This window comes from Lampris incognitus, chromosome 5 (assembly GCF_029633865.1).
Source record: "Lampris incognitus isolate fLamInc1 chromosome 5, fLamInc1.hap2, whole genome shotgun sequence".
Taxonomy (NCBI): Eukaryota; Metazoa; Chordata; class Actinopteri; order Lampriformes; family Lampridae; genus Lampris; species Lampris incognitus.
Window position 1 is genome coordinate 28713812 of NC_079215.1, and position 27616 is coordinate 28741427.

The 27616-nt window shown below is 42.4% G+C and overlaps 1 protein-coding gene across 1 annotated transcript; it reads left to right on the forward strand.

The window, feature by feature from the left end:
• Positions 1-614: 614 nt before the first annotated feature.
• On the forward strand, positions 615-25971 carry abcc6a (ATP-binding cassette, sub-family C (CFTR/MRP), member 6a). Its single transcript, XM_056281056.1, has 31 exons — positions 615-656; positions 4089-4265; positions 5014-5139; positions 6601-6738; positions 9846-9968; positions 11061-11122; positions 11284-11415; positions 12460-12666; positions 13667-13844; positions 14067-14228; positions 14397-14489; positions 15050-15253; positions 15420-15566; positions 15692-15779; positions 16315-16384; positions 16497-16623; positions 18925-19101; positions 19249-19416; positions 19594-19777; positions 20945-21029; positions 21121-21238; positions 21469-21676; positions 22076-22386; positions 22734-22933; positions 23179-23305; positions 23616-23717; positions 23893-24039; positions 24192-24350; positions 24542-24708; positions 25271-25465; positions 25762-25971. The coding sequence occupies exons 1-31, from the start codon at positions 615-617 to the stop codon at positions 25868-25870; spliced, it is 4533 nt and encodes a 1510-aa protein (XP_056137031.1). The 3' UTR covers positions 25871-25971.
• The last annotated feature ends 1645 nt before the right edge of the window (positions 25972-27616 follow it).

The following is a 27616-nucleotide window of genomic DNA, read 5'->3' on the forward strand; positions in this document are numbered from 1 at the left end:
CAAGATCCAGCAGACGTGGGAGAGAAGAGAGGGTGAGATGAGAGAGAGCGAGAGAGAGAGAGAGAGAGAGAGAGAGAGAGAGAGAGAGAGAGAGAGAGAGAGAGAGAGAGAGAGAGAGAGAGAGAGAGAGAGAGAGAGAGAGAGAGAGAGAGAGAGAGAGAGAGAGAAATATTTCCACCCACTCAACAAGGAGACACACTCATAAGCAGCAGACAGACAGAGTGAGAGTCAGAAGGACTCAGGATCTCAGGGCAGTACCAGTTAAAACAAGTGAGGGAGACAGAAACAGAGTTTCATTGAGCAAAGAGAGGTATTTTACTAAAGGAGGAAAAAGGTTTTTTCAGCAAGAAAACACTCACACACCCTAATAAACACACTGAGTGTACCATCCAGACAGAAAGGCAAGGACCAGCAAATCCAAGCCACTGTGCCTGCACTGAGAGACGAACAGTGACACAGAGATATACACTTTCTAGCTACCCCTTCCACACACACACATACACACACACTCACACACACACGTGCATGCACTCAGTGACTGGTAACCTTTGCGAAGAGCTGAGCCATTTGACCCCAGCGAGTGGAGCATCAGGCAGGAAGGAGCAAGCGTGTGGATGGATGCCTTTTGCAGACTCAGTGGCCTTGACCCGCTGTGGGTGAGTGGACTCTGTAATAGGGTGTGCAGTACCCCTTTACTCATACCTCTTTCTTGTCTCTTTTTCTCATTTCTTTTTAAAAACCCAATTTGAGTGTCGATATGCTTGAAATGTTCAGTTTGAATTGTCCGATGTTATTTGTTTGAGTGCTATAGTATAGTATGGTATATACTAGATTGCTATAACACAGCATGGATACTGCAGTATTGAGTTTATTTGTTAAGTGAGCATGAATACTATTCATGCCCAGTTAATGTATAAACTCACTATTCATCTCAAAAGTTATTGCTTTTTCTTGCAAAAAGCAAAGTTTTTCCACTTTGATTATTTGAGTAATCATTACACTGTGCTTGAAAATGTCATTTGGCCAATGATGGGCAAAATGAACAGCATTTGTTACTGGGTAATGGATACAATATCTAATATTACAATACAACCCAATATTTTTAGACTGCTAGTGGCATAAACACACAATAATACATTCAGTCTCCTTGGGTACACTGACCCAGTTCAATACCGGATTAAATCTTCTCGAATGGTGCTGAATGACAGATGCGATGAGGGAGGCTACTGTAAATGTCAGTAGGCAGTTTACAGGTGTGCGGGAAAGACCCATGGGCTACCCAAACCTTCTCAATTTACAGCTTTTACCTGTGTGATTGGATTGGAAACCCAACCTTAAGCCAAGGCTAAATGGGAGAATTGACCTTTGATGTGCGTCAGAGTCGTATCTTTCACTATGACATATGATTCAGCACTATGTGATGCTGAACAGTGGATCTGTGTCACTCTGACTGAGCTGTCACTGTCTAGTAATCTTCAGTTGCGTGTATTAGCAAACCACCATGTGGCTTTACCACGGCCAAAACAAGATGGCAGTTTGCCAAGTAAAAAGCAAAAGTTAATGAATGCACTTAGTTACGCCTCGCTCTCTCTCTCATGCTCTCTCTTTCTGTCTCACTCTCTCGCTCTCTGTCTCTCTCTCTTTCACTCTGCAAACACAACATGACAAGATTACACTGTTTGGAGTTTGCCTTTTGCCTATGGGAAAGTGACATTAGATAGCCAATTTCCCAGTGTTAAAAAACAAGAAGGGAACATAACATGCTTGACTTCAAATGAGGGTTATTGGGCTACTCTAGATTTCTTGACCCTGTTACTATGATTGATGTGATATTTTGATTGGCAATTGCATCCAACATTGCTTTGCAAATGTTGTCCTGCTACTTTCATATCAAAGTGCTTCAGCTGATTGTACAAATCAACCAGATGATTACATTCACAGATAATTACAGATAGGCACAATCCTCAAATTAGTGGGAGAGGTTGGGTTATGAAAACGTCTAATCTGCAGGCTGTATGCGTTGGGTGCATTTGAAAGGACCATTTGGAGCACCATTTAATTTTCTTGCAATCTCTATCTTTAAATAAAGCCATCCTGTAATTTCAATGACAGGACAAAAGCTATACAAATCTCTCAGGACAATGAAAAATGATTTAATACCATGCTTGGTTTCTGAGCCAGTACTCACCCTGCTTTATTGAGGATTGCTGTATGACACAGTTGTGGCTGCAGCGCTTGGGTTTATTTATGTTTGAATATGGGTGATGACATTTTTACATCAATGAGTTATGCCAACTTCTCCCTTCCCCTGTTCTGTTAGAGGGCAGTTTCCATCCCCACTGTCACACCTCTACATTTAGATATTGCATTTGTCTATTAGATCCTGACACTGTGGGCACTGTTGCACTAAAGCCAACCAGCAGCTTCGCAATACTATACACTGAAAGTCTTTATTTGCCCATTTTACATCATCGTGCACGAGAGAACAAAAATAGACATCTTGGTCATCCAAACTGTTGGTCCATGTAGGCTCACTGAATGAACCTGAATAATCGGTCAGAAACAGCGTGAATAATGAGTGGGGTAACCAAGAGACAGCTTGTAGTTTGTTTGACAAGTAAAATCTTGTACAGAAAAGTGCTCTGTTCACCTGCCTGGAGTTCACCGCAGGAATCAGAAGAGTCTGCGAAAGCAGCCTCCCACTCACTGACTCTCAAGCGATTTGTCACTAAAAGGGACTTTGGTACATCAGTGCCCAATAAGGCCAGTAGTATTCAGTACAGTATGTGCAGTGCAGTTCAGTACATTACATAATCCAAACCAACTATGTCATAAAGATTTAAGTGCAAATGCCACTTTTGCCAGTCTGTGGTAAAATATCCCTAAATTTGTGCTGACCGTGATTTAATGAAAACAAGTAGCCTACAACACAGCAGAGCTTTATGGATCCCAAGGCATTGATAACCAGCAAAAAAGTAGTTCAGTTTAGGAATCGAAATAAATGTTAGTCATGCCGAGACCTGCCAGCTCTTGCACCAGTATCTCTTCTAAGGCACCTCACCTGTTGTTTACTGGTAGGACCGTGGGAGGATCCTTGTTATATAAGGTTTCAGCAGCCGCCATCAATTGTGGTCACTCTCACTTAACCCCTTTGGGTGTCTACTGACAGGGCAGGCTATGCTCTCATGCTCAAACATTTAAAACCACTTCCTGTGGCGACTCCACAGGGTTGTCTACATTGCACAGCCAGACATCCTGCCCTTCATTAGGCTAGAGAGGTGATAAACAAGAGAACAACAGAGCACTTAGACCTTGGTATTTTGGTCTTTTTATGAAAGACAACCTATCTCAGAGCTGAAGAGTATTGCATAATCTTAAATTTGGCAACACTTTGCAGCCACACCAGCCCATACCACACCACACCACACCACACCAGCCCATACCGCAGCACACCACACCATACCATACTGCACCCCACTACACCATGCCATACCGCACCCCACTACACCACACCATGCCACACTACACCGCACCACACAACGCACTACATTCACCACACCACACCACCACTGCCTGAACTTTTATTGTTTTTAGAATTTGGCATTGACTCAAAGTTTGGCCTGACCAAATAGTGTGCTGGTCAGCCTGCAACATCCATCTACAAGGAAAGTTTTTAAAGATAAGTGAGACATACTCAGAAAACTAAAACACTGATGAATTTTATTCCTTTAGCGAAAGCTCTTTAAAAAGTTTGTATCATCAAATGCACAATCTCGCATTTGCTTGATGCTTGTGCATGCACACAAGCCCAAATACACAAACACCCAAACATCTAAACACACAGTTTGACCTATTCCTTGACGCACAAAGCAAAACTTTCAAACCGCACCAAAACAAACTTCCCCGGAGTCAGTCCTGACCTGCTTTTTCTGTCTGCAGAGTATATCAGGGCTTAAAACCCAACATCAACAATACACTACTGTGATATGTCAGCACAGACTGAATCTTCACTCGAATTGGACATTACCACTGGGATCTCACGCCTCTCACAGTTTGAGTCTCAAAGACTTTTTCTCTCTCTGCTCTAGGACTGGAACCGTACCTGGTACACAGCCAACCCTGACCTGACCCAGTGCTTCCAGAACACAGTACTGGTTTGGGTCCCATGTATCTATCTCTGGTTGCTGGCCCCCTTCTATGGTCTCCACCTCTACTGCCATGACCATGGACGCATTCGAATCTCCTGCCTCTGCACCGCCAAAATGGTGAGACATCAAGAGACCTGCAACAGTCTTTCAAAAAAAGCAAACTACTCTCAAGGGGAGAAATACAAAACAAGAATTGTCATTTTGGGGCATCCAGGTAGCGTGGCGATTTATTCCGTTGCCTACCAACACGGGGATTGCTGGTTCAAGTCCCCGTGTTACCTCCGGCTTGGCTGGGTGTCCCTACAGACACAATTGGCCATGTCTGCGGGTGGGAAGCCAGATGTGGGTATGTGTCCTGGTCACTGCATTAGCACCTCCTCTGGTCGGTCGGGGAACTTGTTTAGGGGGGAGGGGAAACTGGGGGGGAATAGCGTGATCCTCCCACACGCTACATCCCCCTGACGAAATGCCTCACTGTCAGGTGAAAAGAAGCGGCTGGTGACTCCACATGTATCTGAGGAGATATGTGGTAGTCTATAGCCCTCCCCAGATCGGCAGAGGTGGTGGAGCAGTGACTGGGACGGCTCGGAAGAGTGGGGTAATTGGCCGGATACAACTTGGGGGGGGGGGGGTGCAAAAAAAAGACTTGTCATATTGCTGAACAGAAGAGACAAACAAAACTAAAGACTTTTTTTTAAGAATTCTTAATAGATAAACTAATAATAGGTCATAGTGTATGTAGTATAAGTAGTAGACAGTGGTATAAGTAGTGTAATGAGTAGCACAACATGTTTGACAAATTTGAACCTGGATAATGTTAACTTTTGCATAGTTTTCCCATTCATCCTGTTTTATATCTCTTTAGGTTCTGGGTTTCCTGCTGGCATCCTTTGGCTTTGTGGAGTTCTTCTACATCTTGCTAGAGAGGAGCCAGGAGATCCAGCATCACATTGTCTTCCTACTCAGCCCCATCATACGAAGCATGACTGTGGTGAATACATGTCTTCTGATTTCCTTGACCTACCTACTATCATAGGTTTATTTGACCTTGTCCATATCTACAATCGTCAGACAAAGCTAATTTTTATTTGATGTATCTAACTTTAAAAACGTTATCTGAGCAAACACCTTCTATCTTCTCCTCTCTGAAAATGTCTGAAATCCTGATCCTAGTGACCCCTAATGTTAGCAAAACCCAGGGCAGATCACAGGAGACTATTTAGAAAGGATAAGGACTGGTTTACAATCAACGTAATGACCTCGCTGACTTGCAGTGACAAAAACGACCTCAAATGTTCATCAAAGCATCGTTCCCAGTCATTTTTGGGAGATTTTAAATTAAGCCTAAATGATGAGTAGGAGCAAACAGAGGAGGGAAAGAGCTCACAACATGGGTGGCAAGCCTAACCTAAGACTGGATGCTGTTTATGCTGCTGAATGTAAGAGCGATGTGAGATTTACAACAGAGAGCAGGGATGCATAGCATGCATAGATGGGAGGGATCGACTGGATTGACCCACAGACCCTGAACATCTACCCACAAAGCTCCCTCTTTTTCCAGCCTGACACAGGTACAGATCCTGCACAGAGCCACTCCCATAAAAAAATCAGACAGCCTGGCCCACCTGTGGTCGCCTCAGACTCCCAAGTAAATATCAGCACGAGTTTGGATAAAGATACACTGAGACTTGTCTTACATAAATGCTGTATCTCAAGAAAGGTCTCTTGTTTGGAGCACATCGTTTTTCATGCCAGGAGCCATGCAAACACAATCTACCCTGATCAAAGTACATCACAAAACCTCTCAAATATGCGTCTCAGCATTACCTAAATTAAAGGGTGCAATTTTTCAAAATGTTGAATTTTAACCATCAACATCCTCCCGTTCTTACAGTTTCTGCATTCAAGCTTGAAACACAGAGTACTTGCTTGAATCAATTTGTTTTACTGCCCCTTCCCCCCCAGTTAACATATAATGTATGGGAATGGTTTAGCCCAAGACAAGTCAGCCCACAGACAAGTCGTGGTCAACTAACCCTGAAATGTCCATGCATGACACTGACTATAATCAGTGACACCATGACGTAAAGTCTGTTTCCTTCCCTAGCACTACACACTTCCTATGTAATTACTAGGTAGGGCACTGAGTTATGGCTTAGTAATGGACTTAGATCCACCCACTAACTTCTACAAACAGATGGCCAGGCTTGGGTGGTGTAAACGACTATGGCAAGTCAGACGGAAAGGGTTGTTGGAGGAGGAAGTTGCGCTAAGGTGAAAACCTAAAGCAAGTTTTAAAATTCCCCCATCCTTACTAAGGGTGGGACTGAAGTCCATGTAGACTTCACGCTCATGCAGCCAGTTCACATTTTAACTCACTCCCTCCCAATTTCTCCTCGAGGATGAATAAAGTATTCTGATTCTGATTAACTTAATGTTCTTCTTTCTCTAGATCCTGGCCCTATGTATCATCCAGCTGGAGAGGATACGAGGCTGTCGTTCCTCTGTGTTCCTCTTCCTGTTCTGGGTTCTAGCCGTTGTCTGCTCCCTGGTTCCTCTCAGAGCTAAGATCCAGTTGGCCATGGATGAGGTAGAACATTTCCCCTTTGCATGATAAAAATAGCACTAATCTGCTGTATTGGTCGACACCCCACCCTTACCACACTGTACCATACCATACAACACTAAATCATACCGTACCATCTCACACCCTATAATACCTTCCCTTATGCTGTGTCACATTATGTCACCGATGTGATGCCATACGCACCATCCCCTACCAATGCATTTTGTACTATTTTATGTGATTATTATGATCCCACAATACTATACAATCTAAATATCCAAAATATGTTCCCCGTTCACCAACTACTCTCTGCTGTATATTGGAATTAAGCCATGTTTTTCCTATGACTGTGGTTGTGTGGCTAGATGTGCACTCAGTGACCGTGCTTAGTCAGAGCAGCCTGTGGGGATATGTGAAGGCAATTTAATGATTATACACCAGTGTGTGAAACTGCCATATAATCATATATAATGTTTGCTTACTTTTAATCTATAACTGTGGGACATATACTATGTTTAACTTTTGTCTACATTGCTTAGATGGATGCTGTGAAGTGCATCGGTAACAGAGTGTCATAAATTGTCTTCTCCACATGAACCGAGACATTGTTGACTGTTAGTCGATAAGCAAAGGAAGAACAAACAACCGCCCTATAGTCACCCTGCTTACTGACTCAGCAGTTCTGCTGCAGCAAGGTAGAAAGGAGGGGTGCTCTTAAGAGAGGGTGCACACTTGCAACGGTTGACTTCACGTGTGCCATGTTTGCAAGCATTATTGAGAGGGTGCACACTTGCAAAGGTTGACTTCATGCGTGCCATGCTTGCAGGCATTATTGAGAGGGTGCACACTTGCAAAGGTTGACTTCATTGTGTGCCATGCTTGCAGGCATTATTGAGAGGGTGCACACTTGCAAAGGTTGACTTCATGTGTGCCATGCTTGCATGCATTATTTAAGTGTGACAGTACTGTAAGAGATTTTTGTCTCGCTCCCCATTTACTGTCAGAGTGGAATTTAAATAATTGCCAGGACAGGATATCTAACCTCGTCTGGTCTAGTATAGTTGGCTTTAGCATTGTATATAGTCTAACCATAGTCTAGACGCTAGACCCCAATAGCACATTTTGCGATATCTTCTGTATCTGAAATGAGTTTCTATTTCATCCTGCAAACCTAACCAAGGTAACTCTCAGTTAACCAAGTGCCTGGAGCATGACACTACCAATTCTGGTCAGGCCTGTGTGTGTTTAAGTTTTCCCTTTCTTCCTGTGTCTCCATCAGACACTGCAATCATTGTTGTGTGGGGTAAGCTTCTATTTAAATGCATACAGCCATCAGGCAGTTGCATTTGCTTTTCTATAAAAACACACAAACACACACACATCCATATTTTTGTTTTATCGTCCTCAGTGTGACATTCCCACACTGCTTGGGGGAGAGTAATGATGGCCCTGGGATAAATGCTGGTGAGACATGGCAGCCTAGGGTCAGACCAGTGGAACGTCAGTGCTGTGTTTATGGGCCAGCGCTGCTGTAAATGCAACCAGATGGAAATCATCCACACTTAGGCACAAAGTGTTAACCCATTCAAAGATCTACTCATTTCATACAGTAGTACACACTCAAACAGGACATGCATATGATCGATTGTGAGATATAGTGCAGCTTGCATTAATTCAGAGAAGTGGACAATTTTGCAAAAATGCATTATACTAGACAAGTGGGGTTGCACGATGCTACTCAGCAGTTTGTGTGCACAGTGGGTCAGTTTAGACTGAGATTTTTCAAGTAACAACTTTTCGCAATAAACATCTGTGAAAACAGCATCCAAGTTTCATCATAATACTCGGAACCAGAGTTGACTGAGTTCATGTTTACAGACCCTTAGCCATTCTTAGAGCTTGACCTACATTTCTACCACCCACTCTATGACTATTCTGACCCTGTTTTCGCTATGTGGCTGGATCATTTTGGCCCGTTCCTATACCTTGTCCTCTTTGGGTACAGCAATACTCACTGGGGAAAATCTTTTCACTGTTTACTATGGCAGTCTCATATATAGTCATACATTCATGACAGACCGCTCGTGGTAGCGGCAGAGACCAAGTAGCAAATATGCCACTGCCAAAACATGCCATTTCTGTATGTCAAGAATAACACATGCGTCCCAAATTTCACAAATGTTGTTTAGTGGTTAATATCTCAGCCTTTTGGCCGCTCCTTCGATTGAAAGTGAGGGCGCTGGTTTGTGAACCGCAATCTTTCTATTTACAGATATGGGGTTGTAGCGTGACTTACTGGGAGTTTTAACTATCGTTTCATTTATATAAAGTGCACCATTAAAGACGTTGGGTTTTCACCCTGATTTGGCTCAACAGTTCAAAATAAGCTTTATTGTGTCTGTGCTCCTGGTGTATAAACCATATCCTGTGCTATATAATGTATAAGCATTGGAAAACCATTAAAGTGATTTTAGTCGCACGCACTGAGGACAAACGGCACCATTCATGCCAGGAGGGTCTGTGATTGTTAGGCAATGTTGAGAAAGATGAAACAAAAACACATTTTGATCTCCAAAGCCTCTATTCCCTAGATTTACAGAACGCTATATTTTTCTTTGTCAAGAGGCATAGCCACAACGCCAATTAATATGACCTTGAGTTTAAAGAGCAATCTTACGAAACATGTCTGTTTCCAGTTACGACCAACAAAATAAGCTCAGCAAGCAAGTCCTGGGTTCGAACTCCAGGGTTGTCCAAACATGGGGGGTCGTCCCGGGTTGTCCTCTGTGTGGAGTTTGCATGTTCCCCCCGTGTCTGTGTGGGTTTCCTCCGGGTGCTCCGGTTTCCTCCCACAGTCCAAAGACATGTAGGTCAGGTGAATCGGCCGTACTAAATTGTCCTTAGGTGTGAATGTATGTGTGTGTCGGCCCTGTGATGGCCTGGCGGCCTGTCCAGGGTGTCTCCCCACCTGCCGCCCAATGACTGTTTGTATGGGCTCCAGCATCCCCGCGACCCTGAGAGCAGCATAAGCAGTTTGGATAATGGATGGATGGAAAATAAGCTCAAAGGGAAATGATGATGATATTTCTGGTACCATAACGGGCTCTTTATTCTGTTTCCTCTCCTACTAGGGTATCGCCTCTGACATTGTGAGATACCTGGCGTTTTTCTCCTACTTCACCCTCCAACTGGCCCAGCTCTTCCTGTGCTGTTTTGCTGACCAGCCTCCGGAGGGGAAAACAGTCTTCGAAAAGGTGGGCAGAACAGAATGTAGACCACTTCCGTTAAAATATGTACTCCATCCAATACCCATACAAGAAAATGCCTGAACATCCACCCTGTGGTTTTAAACTTCTGTTGTCAACACGCTTTCCTTTAGGATGACATGTGATTCACTTCCCCTCGTCTCTCTCCCACTCGAACTCTGCTGCTGTAGTTTCCTATGAGGAAAGTGCGAATCAATGTATGTGTTTGTTGTTGGTCTCTCGAAATCCCTCAGTGCAGCTCACTCACACCAGTGTTGAATAACATCATGACCCGTGCCTAGAAACCGTGACCGCAGTACCAAACCATTACCTAATACCGAGCCAGATCTCACTATCCAATTCAATCAAACACCAGCCTGACAAAACCTGCTCCAGCCTACCAAAGCTAAAGAGATTTATTACCAATGACAGGTGAATGAAAATTAAGCTGCTATAAATGACCGGGCTTGTGATGTAATATTTTTCTGGAGATAAACAAGCAACCAAACTGGAAAAGTCCCTGAACGCAGTGTTGCCCAGTGGTGAAGAGGCTGAGTGTGCAGAAGCCACAGCCTGGGGGTGACACACCCATTGGTTCCTTCTTCCGCCGCTGCTATGGTCCAGAGTTACTCATAGGAAGAGGGGAAGGGAGCAATGAACAGAGAGAGTGAGGGTAATAAGAGAGCCAGTTGTTTGGTGAGGGGGTGGCAGGGTGGAGAGACAACGTAAAGTTTGTTTGAGCGCACAGACTTCTGCCGTGTTTGTGTGTTTGTGTGTGTGTGTGGGGGGGGGATTCGGTGATGACACATATCCATTCTATGTGTGCAACACCTCACAACTTCCTCTTCCTCCAGTTCTAAGACTGAATACTGTTTACTCGTTCTTGTGGGAGTTCAAATTCAAGGCCTCAACTCTACAACGGACCACCTTACTGTATTACACCATGTACACACACAGTGCACTCCCCACAAGTACACCATTCAACCAAAAGCAATGGTTTCTGTGGAGCTCTGTAGTTCTCAAAAAAAAAAAAGCCTGTAAGTAGGGAGAGGTTTACTTGGTAATGAATCTTTAATGAAACTGGACTGTAATTTGTTTCAGAATCCCTGTCCAGTGAAAAATGCCTCTTTCCTGTCAAAGATTCTCTTCTGGTGGTTCACTGGGTAAGATGGTTCTGGAAAAACCCTCAATTATAAACTGACTCATTGGCTCTATAGTGTGTGTGTGTGTATGCGCGCGCGCACTCGTGCGTCTGTCTGTGTATACAATAATATGCATGTTCTGTTGAAAATAGTGGGTGTGAATCATCTTTGTTTCCCCACAGACTTGTTGTGAAAGGATATCGTACCCCTCTGGAGGCCGAGGACCTGTGGACCCTTAGAGAAGAAGACACCTCAGACAAAATCATCTCAGACCTGGAAAACGAGTGGACAGCTGAATGTGTTAAAATTCAAAAGTGAGGAACTTTTCAAAGAAATGTTAAAATTTTTGGCTTTCCAACCCAAAGTGATTGAGCTTTTCCTGACTGAGGCTGCATATCGAAATTAACCATGCCCAGGGGGACCATCTCTGTCTCCCAAACAAGTAGCCCAAACCATGTTAAGGCATTTAGCTAACATCTTGCTAAAACATAGACAAACAGAAGAAGGCAACCAAAAAAAAAAAACTCCTTTGCAAAGGAGAACACAGAAGAGGGTAGAATTCTTCACAGCAAGTCAATCTTAAAGATTAAATGTGCAGCAAGAACTTACAAAATACATTGGCAGTAAACCGACCAAGGGCTTTTTTTTAAATCCTGCTTTACATTTGTAACTGTCTGTGATATGAGTGCCTTCTCTTTCACGTTCTTTCTAGCTATTCAAACCATAGCCCGGGGTCCTTTTGCTCTATTCCTGATATTATCATTGCTTGAAGGCTAAAGAATCAATCCACTTCACTGCAATGTGTTCACACTTCAGCAGTGGAGACTTTTGATCCCTAACCTTAACCCTAGCCTTAGCCCTAATGCTAACGCCTAACCCTAAACCTTCACTGTAACCCCCTAATCCTAACCCCTAACCCTACTCTAGCCCCCCTAACCGAAATCCTAACCCGTAACTCTACTCTAACCCTCCCACCCGACCCCATCCCCATGACTCAAGTGTGATCATGGAAAACGGAAATTCAGGCTTGCATCACCAGAAACATTTGAGGCTCAAAATGGGTCAAAAAGAAGTCAACTGAGGACATACAGTACAACAATATTGTTAAAATTTCCTTTCTTTGAAGATCTGTCGTAGAGCCTAATAACCCTGCATTAAGTCCTATAGCTCGCAGGTTGGGGAATAATGTCTTTCACGGCTGCTGGAACAGTCTGGTGTGCGTCAGTGAAGATGCTGATGTCAGCAACTTCTTTTTCTAATTTTGTGTATTTTACATGACTTTAAAGACTTCAGCTCCAAGTTGAGCCTTCAGTGACAAAGATGCCCTGTCTATAACTGTTTTATCCCCCCTCTGACAGGCAGGAGAAGGCCTTGGCATCAAGCGTGGCTCTCGGTAGCAGATTGCCAGATCAAGCTCAGCTTCTCAGGAAGCTTCGGAAGGAGCAGTGCTCTGGGTTTTTTCTGCTCTACACACTGGCACGCAAGTTTGGTCCTTACTTTCTCACCGGCACCCTGTGTATCATATTCCATGATGCTTTCATGTTCGCCATTCCTCAGGTGCTAAGGTACGACTTAAGATACTATAAAGATCTTCATTTGCACTGAACGAGTTGATATTTTTCTCACATGATCAATTAATCTTTCCTAATCAGATTATGTCAGACCAGAAATGCCACATATTCACATATTGTACATGCCTCATGAACAGCCCCGGATTTTTAACTATTGCTGATGTCCAGACTTTTATTCTAAAAAGAGAAAAAAGGAGATAATGCTGTCCATTCCAACCCCTTAGCTAGTCAGGTATTACCATCATTCCCCTCTTGCTTGATGATCCCCTTCATTGACAGCCAAACAAAAACAGAAACTGGTAGCACAGAAAATGGGCCTTGATAGGCCCTGCCAACCAAAACACACCACACCATACCTATAGTCAGACAGGAATGTTGTTGTTGATACACAACTGAGGCTCGGTGGAAGTGTTAATTACAGTCATGGAACTGTGAGCAAGTGTAGGAGAGGAGACCACAGTTGTCTCAACTCCAGTACGGAGGATGGCAAGGCACAGTGAAGCAACAAGTAGGGAGTGGGAGAAGGCTCTAAACGGCAGAAATGTTGGTAGACCACAATAAGAGAGCCGCTGGCCAAGTGTGAGGGCAGCCTAGCCACAAGTGAAGCATTATTGTGCAACCGGAGTTGCTTTGTGCGGACCAATGAGCCAGTAACTGCAACAACCCTCAAGGCCATTGATTTTCAGCATACACAACGAAAGTCAAGGCTCTTTTTGTTGGAATAAAAGTGCCAAAAAAAAAAGAAAAAAAAGAAAGTAGATCACGAGCTGACATTGGTGTGTGCTGAGAGTTTAAGCGAGTGCATATTTATATCTCCAGAATATGGGGTATTTTGATTTGATAGTCATATGGAAGTATAGAAAAGTATGCATGTGTTTGAAATTAAATCATTTAAGGTGTGTTTAATTGATGTGAAAACTACCAAACATGGCTACATCGAGCATAAGTAATCACCTGTTAATTTCTCCTTTTCTTCCGGCTTCCACAACCACAGTCTGCTGTTGGGCTTCATGAGGGACGAGGATGCCCCACTTTGGAAGGGCTATTTCTACGCCACCCTCATGTTCCTGCTCTCCTGTCTCCAGTCCCTTTTCAATCACCAGTACATGTACACCTGCTTCACTGTGGGCATGAGGGTGAAAACAGCTGTTATGGGTCTAGTTTACAGGAAGGTAGGCATATCTCTTGCCACTGACTTAGCCATTAACCCCAACACGACATAAATATTGACCTAAATGCCAACTCAGATGGGATTTTTTTGCTACCCAATAAAACAGCATGGATTAGTATGATTATGTAAAATATGTATAACAGAGAAATAACAGAGAAATCTTCATCTTGGTTTAAAATTACACAGCGATGTAATTGTGTTGACTTTTTTGCTCTGATTCCAGTCTTTGGTGATAAACAGTGCTGCCAGGAGGACTTGCACTGTGGGAGAGATAGTGAACCTCGTCTCAGCAGACACCCAGAAGCTAATGGACTTTGTGGTGTACTTCAATGCTGTCTGGCTCGCCCCCATCGAGATTGGACTTTGTCTCTTCTTCCTCTGGCAGGTGCAGTACACAAGAATATTTGTTTTGATTCCCAAAGTATAGCTGAGCAAACAAGGATTAAATCTGACTCTATAATACAGTGCAAATTCTTACAAGACCAATGCTGGTCTTCCAAAAAAAAAAACAACCCTGCAATAAAATGTACAAATTTATTCTTACTATTTCCAGCATCTTGGCCCATCTGCGCTGGCAGGAATTGCCACCGTTATCCTCATCTTCCCTCTGAATGGATTCATAGCCAAAAAAAGGAGCAAGCTGCAGGTACTGATTATTTCTAAACATTTTCACCAAAGTAGCACATCTGGTATGTTAGGTCCGGGATGCCGCAGCTGGTTTAGATAGTGGCTGAGGAGTTATGTGGGCGTTTGGCCCGGATGGTACGCTCTCTGTCATCCTTTTGATGTCGGCACTATATAATGCTTTTGAAAAACAATGACAGGAAAAAGTGGGCAGTAAGAAAACTAAAAAAACTTAGGAAATTTTTAATTTCTTTATAAAACAACAGAAGGTTCCCAATTTAATCGAACTCCCAGTCAGGAATGCACTGACCACATTCCTGGCCCTTTGTTGTTTCCTTGTCATAAAATTGCTAAATATAACCAGCCCTGTAATACAATAAATTCTAAATTACTTAAACAAGTTGTAGTTGTATAATATCCAATGCCAAAACTAAAGTTGTAACAAGTGAGGACAAACCCATGTTCATAAATACATGCATTAGCTTTGGTCTTGTTATCTTTCCACTCAGACCCATTCACTGTCTGAGAATGTTTTAAGATGATAAACTTGAATGCTACCAGAGCTCTTTGTCTGGTTTACAGGAAGTCCAAATGAAGTTTATGGATGGCCGCATCAAATTGATGAATGAAATCCTAAGTGGCATCAAAATCCTTAAGTTCTATGCCTGGGAGAAGGCCTTCCTGGAGCAGGTTTTAGGCTACAGAGAAAAGGAGCTCCAAGCCCTGAAGAAGTCCCAGATCCTCTATTCAATCTCCATTGCCTCTTTCAATTCTTCTTCTTTCCTGGTTAGTAGGTGGAATCTGTGAAATTTTTGTCACCGAGTTTTATATTGCATGGACAAAAAAAAAGAAAGAAAAAAATCTAGCTGCATTGTCAAAATTAAGTCCATTTGGACAACCCATAACATAATTTTCTGCCCTTTAAGGTAATGTCTCTCATTTTTCTCCAAAGATTGCTTTTTCTATGTTTGGAGTCTATGTGATGATCGATGACAGAAATGTTCTGGATGCACAGAAGGTTTTTGTGTCTATGGCATTGATCAACATTTTGAAGACTCCACTCAGTCAGCTTCCATTTGCCATTAGCACCTCCATGCAGGTAAGAGGACAAGGAGGACACTCAAGAATACACCGTGATATTCATTCTCTTGATGGTGTCTAACTGAGCTTGAGTTCACAGCCAAACCTAAAAAATTAGACTATAAACTTTTCCTCTCGTTCCAGGCCATTGTTTCACTGAAACGTCTAGGAAAATACCTGTGTTCAGAGGAACTGAAAGTGGATAGTGTCACAAAGGCACCTCTAAATTCAGGTAAGGTGCACAGCCTATGAAAGAGCCCACTCAGTCTCATCTTGATAAATATTCCACAATTTGCTTGGTTTCCATACACACCAAAAAGCCAGAGGACAGTCACAACGATAAAAATAAAATCCAGGGGACTTCATTGTTTATATCAGTGAGACCCTGTGGCTTTGTAAGGTTTATGTGCATTCACACATCTTGGGTCCAAGGCTGACTGGTAGACAGGGTAATTATGGGTTGTTCCTATTCAGCGGTTGAGAGTAAATCACAGCACAAAGTGAGACATGTGATTCAAAGAGAAATAAAAGATCTTCTCCCCTGTCTGTATGCTGTCAACACTTCCTAAGTTTATGAAAAAGCAACAACTCTCTAATTTGAACAATTAAGCTAATTTGATCACTTGTAATTACACCCTGAATGCATATTCATGATGACTCAGAGGGGAATTTTGTCCCCAAAGTTTGTTTATCATTGAAGTCGAAAGACAATGCTTTGTCTGTGGTGATCTCTGAAGACTTTATTCATTCATCTGCCTCTTGCTTAGACGGAGAAGATGTAATGATAGACAATGGCAGCTTCAGTTGGTCCGCAGAGGGTCCTCCATGTCTCAAAAGGTGAATATGAATGTAAAAATGTCAATTCCTACCAAAAAAGAAAGAAAAAAGTCAAAAACCACGAGTTAAAGTTGAGTGAGAGTTGAAAGACAATCCTTTCCTTCATCAACAGGATCAATGTCCGGGTGCCAAGGGGTTCGCTAGTCGCTGTGGTTGGGCATGTGGGTAGTGGAAAGTCTTCCTTGCTCTCTGCTGTGCTGGGAGAGACTGAGAAGAGGACTGGCAGTGTCACAGTGAAGGTACTTTCCACAGGTTTTATGTGGCTGTGGATTTGGGACTGATGACACAAACAAGGACACATCAAGGACACAAGGTCACAGATGCAAAGCACAACTTGCTGTGTGACTTTGTTAGGGTTACGTATGTGGTGAACAGAGCGATACATGATCATTATCTTGGGTTCGTAGCCGGAAATAGACCTAGTACTGACCGCACATTTTCAACTGAATAGCTAACGTTGCATATTATATCCATTATTATTATTAACATCCCAATTGGACGCTTAGCATAGGCAAGCTTTTGTACCAGTCAACAGAGCTAACATTAGCTTGTCTGAATCGTGTTTTTAGCTAACCAACAACACAGAAAAGCAAGTCAACACAAATGCTTAAAAAAAAAAATTTCTTCTTCTTTTTTTTGTCAAAAGATTGATTTGTTTAAGCATGTTTAAGGTGATGGAGCACATTTTACTTACCATACACTAGAAAAATACTTGGAAAATTCTTTGAAAAGACTTTTAAAAAGACTTAAGTCTGACACCCTCTCACGTCTGAAGACAATACATACACGTTTGTTCTTGCACACTCCAGGGAATTTTTAGCCCTGAAGTTTGTCTCAGAGGTCAGGGTAGAACCTGGGTAACCCCTGAATTTAGACACCAATTGATTAGGGTAGAACCTGGGTAACCCCTGAATTGAGACACCAATTGGTTAACACTGATGTGTTTGCAAGCCTGGGTGATTGCTTGTTAGGGGGAAGGAATTAGAAATAATTATCAGGCTTTGCTTCTAACTGTCAAACAATGTTAAGAGCCAAAAAATAGTTAATGGGTGTGTAAGAACAAATTTGTTCATATGAATGATTGATGGATGAGACCGAATATGTCATAAGTCACCGAGTTTTTGCAAAGACTGGGGATCTTGAAGGGCCTCTATTTGCAAGACTACAACTAGATTCATTTTGAGATTATTTCCCGTCCTGCTCCTGGTGGAAATTTACAGTAAGACAAACTGTTGAACAATGGAGCATAAACAGAAGCAGATTTTGTGGCCACAGCTGCCCCGTGTGTGCAGTGGTTTGTTTTGAAAAACCAGCCAAAAAGAAAAAGACTTTTCTATGGTCCAAGAGAACCAAGACTTGTGGCGCCTCCCCAGAGTCCCCACCATGTTCACCATGTTGTGTTTACTATCTACCCAGTTTGCTGCTTTCTGATTGGTGCTGGAAAGAGCACACTCATTATGTCATTGGACCTCACTGCGTGAGCCAAGACTAAAGACTTATGATAATATCAAACATATTTGATTTTATCGAAACTTCAAGACAAGAAAAAGAGTGACTTAAGACCACCTTATACCAAACGATCGAGATGACAGGAGTGCACCACAACTCTAAGCAATACTCTCATGATTTTATTCTGACATTGTAAATGTGTCTGCAACAGTGAAACCGCTTGAAAAGTCGTTTTGCATAAGGCCAGCATTAGTTGCATCTCTGTCAATTGTGTTTTTCTGAAATCCTACCTTAAATGAAACTGCACGGGCAATACCAAGTTGATAGAACATGAGGGGGAGGCTAAAAGACAGGGTGGGTGTGCAGAAGTTCAAGTTGAACGTGAACTTGAACTAAACTTGAACTAGTGGTAGGGGTGCAGAAAAAAACATATTTTGCCAGTTTTCTTACCAATGAGAATTATGCTAATTAAAAAAAATCTCGGTTTACAATGGCATATATTTTAAATGCATTCACTCTCAAACATCTTTGGAGGGGTCACAACCCCTCCTCGAGTCTATGCAGATGTTACAGCTAAATGTGAGATAGTCCGTTTCCAAGTGATTTTTGTTTGTTTGTTTGTTGTTGGTTTTTTATGTTGTTGTTTTTTTCACAATTTTAAAACCAAAATAAAAATAAAAACATGAAAATAGTGGCAGGTGCAAGGAGAAGCAATACACTCAGAGGGGCTTATTTGTGGCCTTTAACTAAAACAGTAAAAGGCAATAGTCATGATATTACCTAAAAAAAAAATTAAAAATGACAATAACAAACAAAACACTAAACGAACAAAGCACAGTGATAACAATAAGAATAATTAAGACAATTAATATATTTTAAAAATCTGATTAGCATCAAAGAAGGATGCCGTGTATTTATGCATCTGTACACAAGCTGTAAGAGGGGTGAAGCACACCAGGAAAAGTCTTTGATAAGATTTTCAGTAGGATGAGAATAAGAATTCCATAATTTGATGTTCCTAAGTTTTGTTTTAGACGTTTGAAGCCACGTTCAAGAGGTGCAAGTTACTCATTTGATATCTGTCTTCACAGGGCTCAATGGCATATGTGCCCCAGCAGGCCTGGATCCAGAATGCAACAGTCCAGGACAACATTGTGTTTGGCCGGGACAAGCTGAAGATGTGGTACCAGCGGGTGCTGGAGGCCTGTGCGCTGCTGCCTGACCTGGATATCCTACCCGCTGGAGACACCACAGAGATTGGGGAGAAGGTATGAATATACTATTGCCTGTCAATAAATGATATCAAATGTCTTCAATCTGTCTTCAAACCTTTTCTTCTTTTGTTGAGTGCATTGCTGTCTCATGTCTCCATTGTGACTCAAGTGTCACGATCACTAACACGTTGGTCCTTGCAGGGACTCAATCTCTCAGGAGGGCAGAAGCAGAGAGTGAGTCTGGCCAGGGCGGTCTACAGAAAGGCAGATGTCTACCTGCTTGATGATCCACTGTCTGCAGTAGATGCACATGTCGGTCAACACATCTTCGACAAAGTCATTGGCCCGAAAGGAGTGCTTAGAGACAAGGTAATGCAGAGTGCAAACCTGCACAGATTTCAGCCCTACATTATTTAGCTCAGCTGCCAAGACTCAAAATACTGTTTCATGAGATCAAATAAAAAAAAGAAAAACATTTTTTTTCAAACTCCACTTATTTTTTATGCCACTGACCTCATTTCCCATTGCTTCTTTACTCTAATACAGACCCGCATCCTGGTGACCCATGGCACGAGTTTCCTGCCGCAAGCCGATCTCATCCTTGTATTGGCTGATGGAGAAATCACAGAGAGCGGCTCCTACCAGGAGCTCCTCAGTCGCCATGGGGCCTTTGCTGATTTTATTCATACCTTTGCCAGCACCGAGCGTAAAGAGAGTGCCATTCAGAGAGGTAAAGTGTTTTTTTTTTAGCATTAGATTGAAACTCGCTGCTCATGATCGCTTCTTTCTTTTATTGCATGTTTTGTTGTGTCTTTTATATGGAATTAGGAACAATTTGTTGCCATTTCTATCATGTACTTGCATACACAGAAGAAACAAAATTTCGTTTCACCCAGCCCACAGCATTGCAACACAAAAGATAAAAACACACGTTCAAAATTTCCCAAAAACGACACCACCAAAAACATACAAAAACAGAGAGAACAAAGCAAAAAAAAAAAAAACAGCAACACACAAACAGTTAACAACACAGTCCACTCAATGCAACACAGTCCAAAAAAAAATCACTGTCCAGGAGAACGAATGCCGGCCAGGATGACTGTCGGAACTGCCGGTCTGCATGGACTAGCAGTTAGCTTAGCCTGCCCCACTTCCACGTCCTGTCAGACCGCCCTCGGCGCTTCCTCTTCAGGCACAGCTCCAGGCAGGGCCGTGGTCCCCGGGCCCACCGGACACAGCAGACCAGGCTCCCTCAGCCGATCCAACACCAGCTCTCCCAGCCAGACACCCTCGACACACCTCCCCGCACTCCACACGACGACACTAAAAACACAATCAATGCTAGGCGAGGCCGCCGCCAGACCACCCTCGGTGTTATCGGAATTGCCAGTCTGCATGGGCTAGTGGTTAACTTAGCCTGCCCCGTTTCTGCGTCCCGTCAGACCACCCTCGGTGCTTCCTTTTCGCGCGCAGCTCCAGGCAAAGCCGTGGTCCTTGGGTCCACCAGACGCGGCAGACCAAGCTCTCCCAGCCGATCAACTAGCTCTCCCAGCCATTAAACCAAAAAAAAAAAAATAAAAAAAAATAAAATCTAAGAACAAAATAAAAACTTCACAAACTTAGACATAGACATTGACAAAGACACTGCATAGTCGGTACTGGGTGAAGCCGCTGCAAACGTGAGTTCACGCCGCCATCTTCCCACACCGGAAACATATGACACAACTACTGTTTTTAAAGAGATGTTAAATAGAAAGTTATTATTTAGTAGGGCTGTTTACTGTGCTTGCTTTCTTCACGAACATTTTTCCAATACACACATGTTTGAAATATCATTCAAGAAGTGCAAAATTATAACCACAGCTTGACATCAAAATATCTGTGTTTTGTGATATAGCCGGTTCCAGGAAGTCCAATGCTCGGCTAAGCATGGTCGATTTTATGCCATTTTCCAGAGACCTATCACAGGAGCAGCTCATTGGGTATGTTAGCAAACATATGGACTGTCAATAGGGCAAGGGCATGCTGAATATCTTCTTATGAAATTGGGCTCTGGCTCCTTCTGTTTATCAGGGGTGATACCACCAATACCAACCTGCAGAATATGGAGCCTGTGTCTGAAACCGAGCAGGAACAGGTATCAGAAGATTTGGGGAAGCTGACTGAGGTTGACAAAGCCCGAACTGGAAGAGTAAGTCAAACATTTGGCTTCTCATTACACTTCTATTGGTTTGGCATGAAGTACAGGTTTTGTTTTTTTGTTGTTTTTTTTTTTGTTTTTTTTTCTTAGATCATAATGTCTTCCTTGTCTCCCTCTGAGAGACTGAACTGAATGACTTGAACAAAAATAAATAAAAGCATCATCAACTCAGATATGTGCTCATTTGTTGAGATTGATCGGTGTTTTGTTTTTCTCATCAGGTGAGGTTGGAGATGTACATGGAATACTTCAAGACCATTGGCTTGGCCTTGATCATTCCCACCATCTTCCTGTATGCCTTTCAGCAGGGAGCATCACTGACATATAACTACTGGCTCAGTCTGTGGGCTGATGACCCCATTGTTAACGGCACCCAAATCGATACAGACATGAAGCTGACCGTCTTTGGGGCACTGGGCTTTGCACAAGGTGGGTAGGCGTCAAAGTTTTCACAAAACAACACAATAGAGACTTACTGAAGTCTATTTGATAAAAATATGGGGATTCTTATGCTGTTTCTTGCTAAATAAATACAGTTTAATGCAAATTAGATTCTGGATTTCTCCCCTTTTTCTGCCACAAAATTACATAAATAATTACATAAATATCCAATACTGACCCCTGTTAAGAATAAAAGAGAGTGTTAAAATACTGCGTCAGTGTTAAGTTTAAAATACCTCCATTGAACATTTTAGGGGAAATTGGGCTTGTATAAGTACAGTTTATACAGTTTGTGTAGTGTGTATACAGAAAATAAGTGTTTTTAAGCACTGTTTGCATTGTGTACAGGGCCCTTTTTAAAGCAGACTTTCTCTCTTTTGTGTTCAGGCATAGCCATTTTTGGTACAACAGTTGCAATCTCAATTGGTGGTATCATAGCCTCCCGCCACCTGCACATTGATCTGCTGAACAACGTGCTTCATTCTCCCATGTCCTTCTTTGAGTGCACGCCCAGCGGCAACCTGCTCAACCGTTTTGCTAAGGAGATAGATGCTATCGACTGCATGATCCCCGATGGCTTGAAGATGATGCTGAGCTATGTCTTCAAGCTCATGGAAGTCTGTATAATCGTGATGATGGCGACACCCTTTGCAGCCGTGCTTATCCTGCCTCTTGCTTTCCTCTACGCCGGTGTTCAGGTATAGTAATACTGTAAATGTACTCTGACCACAATCCCAATGGAGTTTTTTTCCCTTTTTTTTAGATTATCTCATCCAGTCAGAGTAGATGACATGAAAGAATATGTCTTAACTCAAGCTGGTTCCATTTACTATATGTTATTGGAATTCAAAAGCCCTGGCCTCCAAAACCAGTCTTGCTGACCTTGCTCTTGAGTTGTGTTTTGTTCCCCACCTGCTGACATAGATTTTACGCACATTAACTAAGATTTCTGGGAAAACCCAGAGACTGTTCTACCCTCTCTACCCTCTTGGTTTCCCTCAAATCATTAAAAACCAGTGTTTTACTTTTCCGTTGCGGGTTACAGAGCTTCTATGTTGCCACATCCTGTCAGCTGCGGAGGCTGGAAGCTGTAAGTCGCTCACCCATCTACACTCACTTCAATGAGACAGTCCAGGGCGCCAGCGTCATCCGTGCTTTTGGAGAGCAGTCCCGGTTCATTCTGCAGGCCAACAAGAGGGTCGACTTCAATCAGACCTCCTATTTTCCACGGTTTGTGGCCACCAGGTGAGACGATGTGTGATGATAAACTGCCTTTAAATATTAGTTTTTGTTTAATCACAATTGCTTTAGCAGTGTGTGGTCCACAAATGAGCTAAAATTGGGAGGGCATCCTGGCATTTGCACTGACAATTAAACTGAAATCATACTGACAAATGAACTTGACAATGGATTGAAACATATGCAATCATTATCACATGCCCTGGACGTTGTCTGCACATGCCTACAGTAAATCAATGATACATCCACAGGTGGCTGGCAGTCAATCTGGAATTTGTTGGTAATGGTGTGGTCTTGGCTGCTGCAATTCTCTCTGTGATGGGAAAGGACACCCTGAGCCCAGGCATAGTTGGTTTGGCTGTGTCACATTCGCTCCAGGTAAGAGTCCACGTCATTCTCCACCTCAAATGCACACACACACACACACACACACACACACACACACACACACACACACACACACACACACACACACACACACACACACAGATGCCTTATTTACCTATCAAGAAAAGGAACCCTTTGGCTACACAGTCATGCAAAAAGCATCAGAGGCAGTCCTTCTGAGCACCAATAACAATAGCCAATAACAGTTAAAAGCTAGATAAGTTGGTTGGCACAATCCATACATTACTAATGCAGGTGAAGGAAAATTCCCATGCAAACCTCATCATATTCAATGTTGCAGGTGACTGGAATCCTAAGCTGGATTGTGAGATCATGGACGGATGTAGAAAACAACATAGTTTCTGTGGAGAGAGTGAAGGAGTACTCTGACACTGCTAAAGAGGTTAGTGCAACCACAATACACTATGCACACAAACCCAGTGGGGTTGTAGCCCCACACTGGTAAACATCACAAAACCGGCAGTATAGAAATTGAGCATTAGATCTCTTAATGCAGCCGGTACAAAAACGCTTTCAGTTTGTGCTACCTTCCCCACCTCTATCGTCTCCTCCAACAGGGTGCGTGGACCGTTGAGACCAACCCCCTGTCCCTTGCCTGGCCCCAGAGAGGCACCATTGACTTCCAGGACTACGGTCTGCAGTACCGCAAGGGCTTGGACTTGGCGCTGAAAGGCATCACACTGCACATTCAAGAGAGAGAAAAGGTGACTCGTCATGCTGTTAAGAAAAACAGCCCACACAGTATTTTACCAGGTTCACCTTTTGATGGGCTAAATTGCTCCTGATGTTCACAAAATCTTGTCAAGAAAGATTTTTATGTGGATTTTGAATTTAAACCAAATTTTTCCTCCCCTAGGTTGGGATAGTTGGTAGGACAGGAGCAGGGAAGTCCTCACTTGCCCTGGGAATCTTTAGGATCTTGGAGGCAGCAAAGGGGAAGATCTTTATTGATGGCGTGGACATTGCAGACATTGGTCTCCATGACCTCCGATCCCGTATTACGATCATCCCTCAGGTATTACAGTATTGATAAATAATATTAAGAGTCAGCACAGTTGAAAGTAAACTTGCAGGGCTTTTTAGAGAACATCCAGTTAGCGTCTGATGGAAAATAGGCCAGTCTAGGTGGTCAAGCACAAGTAACACACCCTGCTTCATGATGAATAAGATGTATGCTGTGTTTGTTGGGGTTTTTTTTCTTTCCAGGACCCTGTTCTCTTCTCAGGTTCCCTACGAATGAACCTTGACCCATTTGATACCTACTCAGATGAAGAGGTGTGGAATACATTGGAGCTTGCTCATCTCAAGAACTTTGTCTCCAATCTGCCAGACAAACTTAACCATGAATGCTCAGAAGGAGGGGAAAATCTCAGGTATGGAACGAATACTCTTTTACCTTTCTGTTTTTTGATAGTAATTGTACCAATATTGTTGTATCTACTCATTCATTTGATTGTATTTCGATGTCTGGCCTAAGACACAGCATTTAGTCTATTGTCCACTAGTGCTGATATGGTGGTGGTGGTGGTGGTGGGGAGGGATTATGATTGAGTCACTGCATACAAAGTGTGATACAAACAGATATTTACATTTTCTTATTTATCCGATGTTTTTATGCAAACCAATTCACAAGAGATTCAGGAATTAGCAGCTATACTCCTATGTCAAACTACAAGCATTTTAGAGGGAATCCTAATCATATCATAGCCAAGTGTGCATGTTATATCAAGTGCAATTAATGTAAGTGTGCAGCAGGTAGATTAGGGCCAGCTATGGGTCAAGATAGGCCTTGAAAAGGAAACTTTTTAGGTCTTTCTCAAACAAATGTAATAGCATGGAGCATAATAGTCAGAGAAACACTGCATATATTCTTTTTCTCCCTGACTTTGCCTCTCTTTTTTCTCCCCTTCCCTTCAATAATCATTTATTGTGTAGTTTGGGTCAGCGTCAGCTAGTATGCTTGGCGAGAGCTCTGCTGAGGAAAACCAAGATCTTGGTTCTGGACGAGGCCACAGCTGCTGTGGACCTGGAGACAGACACCCTCATCCAGTCTACAATCCGCACACAGTTTGAGGACTGTACTGTATTAACTATTGCCCACCGCCTTAACACCATCATGGACTATACCAGGTAAATTTTAATTTACATAGCCCATCTACAGTAAACCCATGATAATGATGTGACTGATTGTTGGCCTAGGCCCCGCTGATAGCAGTCTATTTAAGGCAATTATATTTAAAAGACTCCATAGTAATGAGCAATTTCTTGCAAAAATATTGGAGAGGCAATTTTGGAAACACAGAATCCACAATTATTTCGAAAAAATTTGCTTTGGGTGTGTATTTGGAGAGCTTTGTTGAAATGTAATAAGAGTGAATAACGCTGAAAACTGCTTTTTTTTTTTTTTTTGCTCTGTTGCTCCACAGGGTGATAGTTATGGATAAAGGAAAAATCTCAGAGATGGACTCTCCAGCCAACCTCATCTCACAGAGGGGACAATTTTACCGCATGTGCCGGGAAGCCGGGCTGGTCTAGAGCTCCCCAGTCCCTTGTGCCAGTGGAACAATAGTATGGTCTATAGACCCATCACCTTCCTTCAGTGGCACTCCCGGCACATGAAAAGGGGCCAATTTCGAACTTTGTGGCAGCTGAAAACTCTGCTCCAAAAGGGCGTTGTGTATTTACAACTCAAGGATGAATCTAAAAAGAAGCTGATCACACAGTCCCTATTTGCAGGTTTAAAACACACACACGTACAGTCATCTGTCAAAAAAGCAATGCTTTAACCTCACAGTGTCATTCCAGTAGCTACACAGGTTTTTTTTTTTTTAGATTTAGCAGGTTGTACATATTGTATATACAGGTGTCAGTTTAACATGAGGGCTGGAATGAAAGTGTGCCACAGATGATTTTCATTCTTTCTGAATGAGCCAAAGTATTTTTGTAAACTTGCAACATTTTTTTCCTTTTTACATTTACATTGTTGGTTTGCTACATTTTCACAAAGACTATTTTTCATGTTAATGTCTCAAGGTTGAATCCTTTGAAAATCTTAACCTCATTCAACCAATCCAACACAGAATGTGCTGAGAGCATTTTGTGCTGGAAACACATCTGCTTCTATCTTCCCATTTCAGAAACTAGGACAGAAAAAAAGTATTATTTGACACACTAACCTTCAAAAAGCTGATACTGGAAAACCCAGGAAAAGAAAACCAGCATTTGAGCTTGAAACAGCTTATTTAGATTTTTATAAGTCAGGGAGAAATAAGAAAACATTGATATGAGCCAAGACACTATTAAGCGTCCCTCTGTGTTGTGGCCTTCGTTTATTTCTGTCAAAGTAAACACATAAAAAGTCAATATAGAGCCATCCGGCTGAATGTAACCTTACACCGGTAGGGAAAACCACCATGGATGAAGTGAATAGCTTTGCAAAGTGATGTTGATAGTTTTGTGGGAGAATATGTCACCAATGCTTTCAACACACAAGCAAGGGGAGAGGGAGAGAGAAAGACTGTTCCCAAGGTCAGTTCTCAACACGAAAAACTTGATTGACAAACCTGCATCTACTTTATATTTCAGTATTATTTCATGGTTGCTCCTTTGGCGCTGGTATGATGGACTGTAAATAACAAGTCTCTGTGTTGATCTTCATTTGAAATGAGAACCATGTAGACTTTTCATGGAGAAGTGACATGTATTGTTTTTGTCTTACTGGTTTAGACAATATAATCAAAGAGAAGCTGTATACTATTTATGTCAAATGACAAAATGTATTGAAAAGTCATAAAAATTCTGAGGACTGTATTATATTTCTACATGTTATATTTAGCCTGTTCATATTTGACTGACTATTTACTGTATGAATTTTCTGTACTATACATCATGTTGGAATTAATAAAAAAAAAGAAAATGTTCAAACATACTGATTTTACATATTTAACGGTCAGCCTGCGTATTTGATTATTCATGTTTAAAGTGAAATTTGAAGAAAAAAAAGGTGAGATTAAGCTTCCAGTAGCTACAGTATGGAAAAATAAGATTTTCTTCCTCTGGACAACCACTGGAATAGGAGGGAGAGGTGAAATGACAATATGCAAGGCACTGGTTGGAGTGTCGGTGCTGTGACTCCACCACCAATGATGGCTGCCTTGTGTTTTGCATGGTAATAACGCCAGGCGGGCTAAATATTTTATAATGTTCTATTTTTGAACGTCGTTTCGTTGCACATGGAAATGAGTTTGTTTTGGGTTTTTTTAAAAGAAAGAAAGAAAAAAA

Excerpts from the sequence above, each read along its gene's own strand:
- abcc6a (XM_056281056.1), top strand. The coding sequence starts at position 615 with ATGGATGCCTTTTGCAGACTCAGTGGCCTTGACCCGCTGTGG. Across the intron at positions 657-4,088 it reads GTGGCCTTGACCCGCTGTGG|GACTGGAACCGTACCTGGTA; the intron begins GTGAGTGGACTC and ends TCTCTGCTCTAG. Across the intron at positions 6,739-9,845 it reads TCCAGTTGGCCATGGATGAG|GGTATCGCCTCTGACATTGT; the intron begins GTAGAACATTTC and ends CTCTCCTACTAG.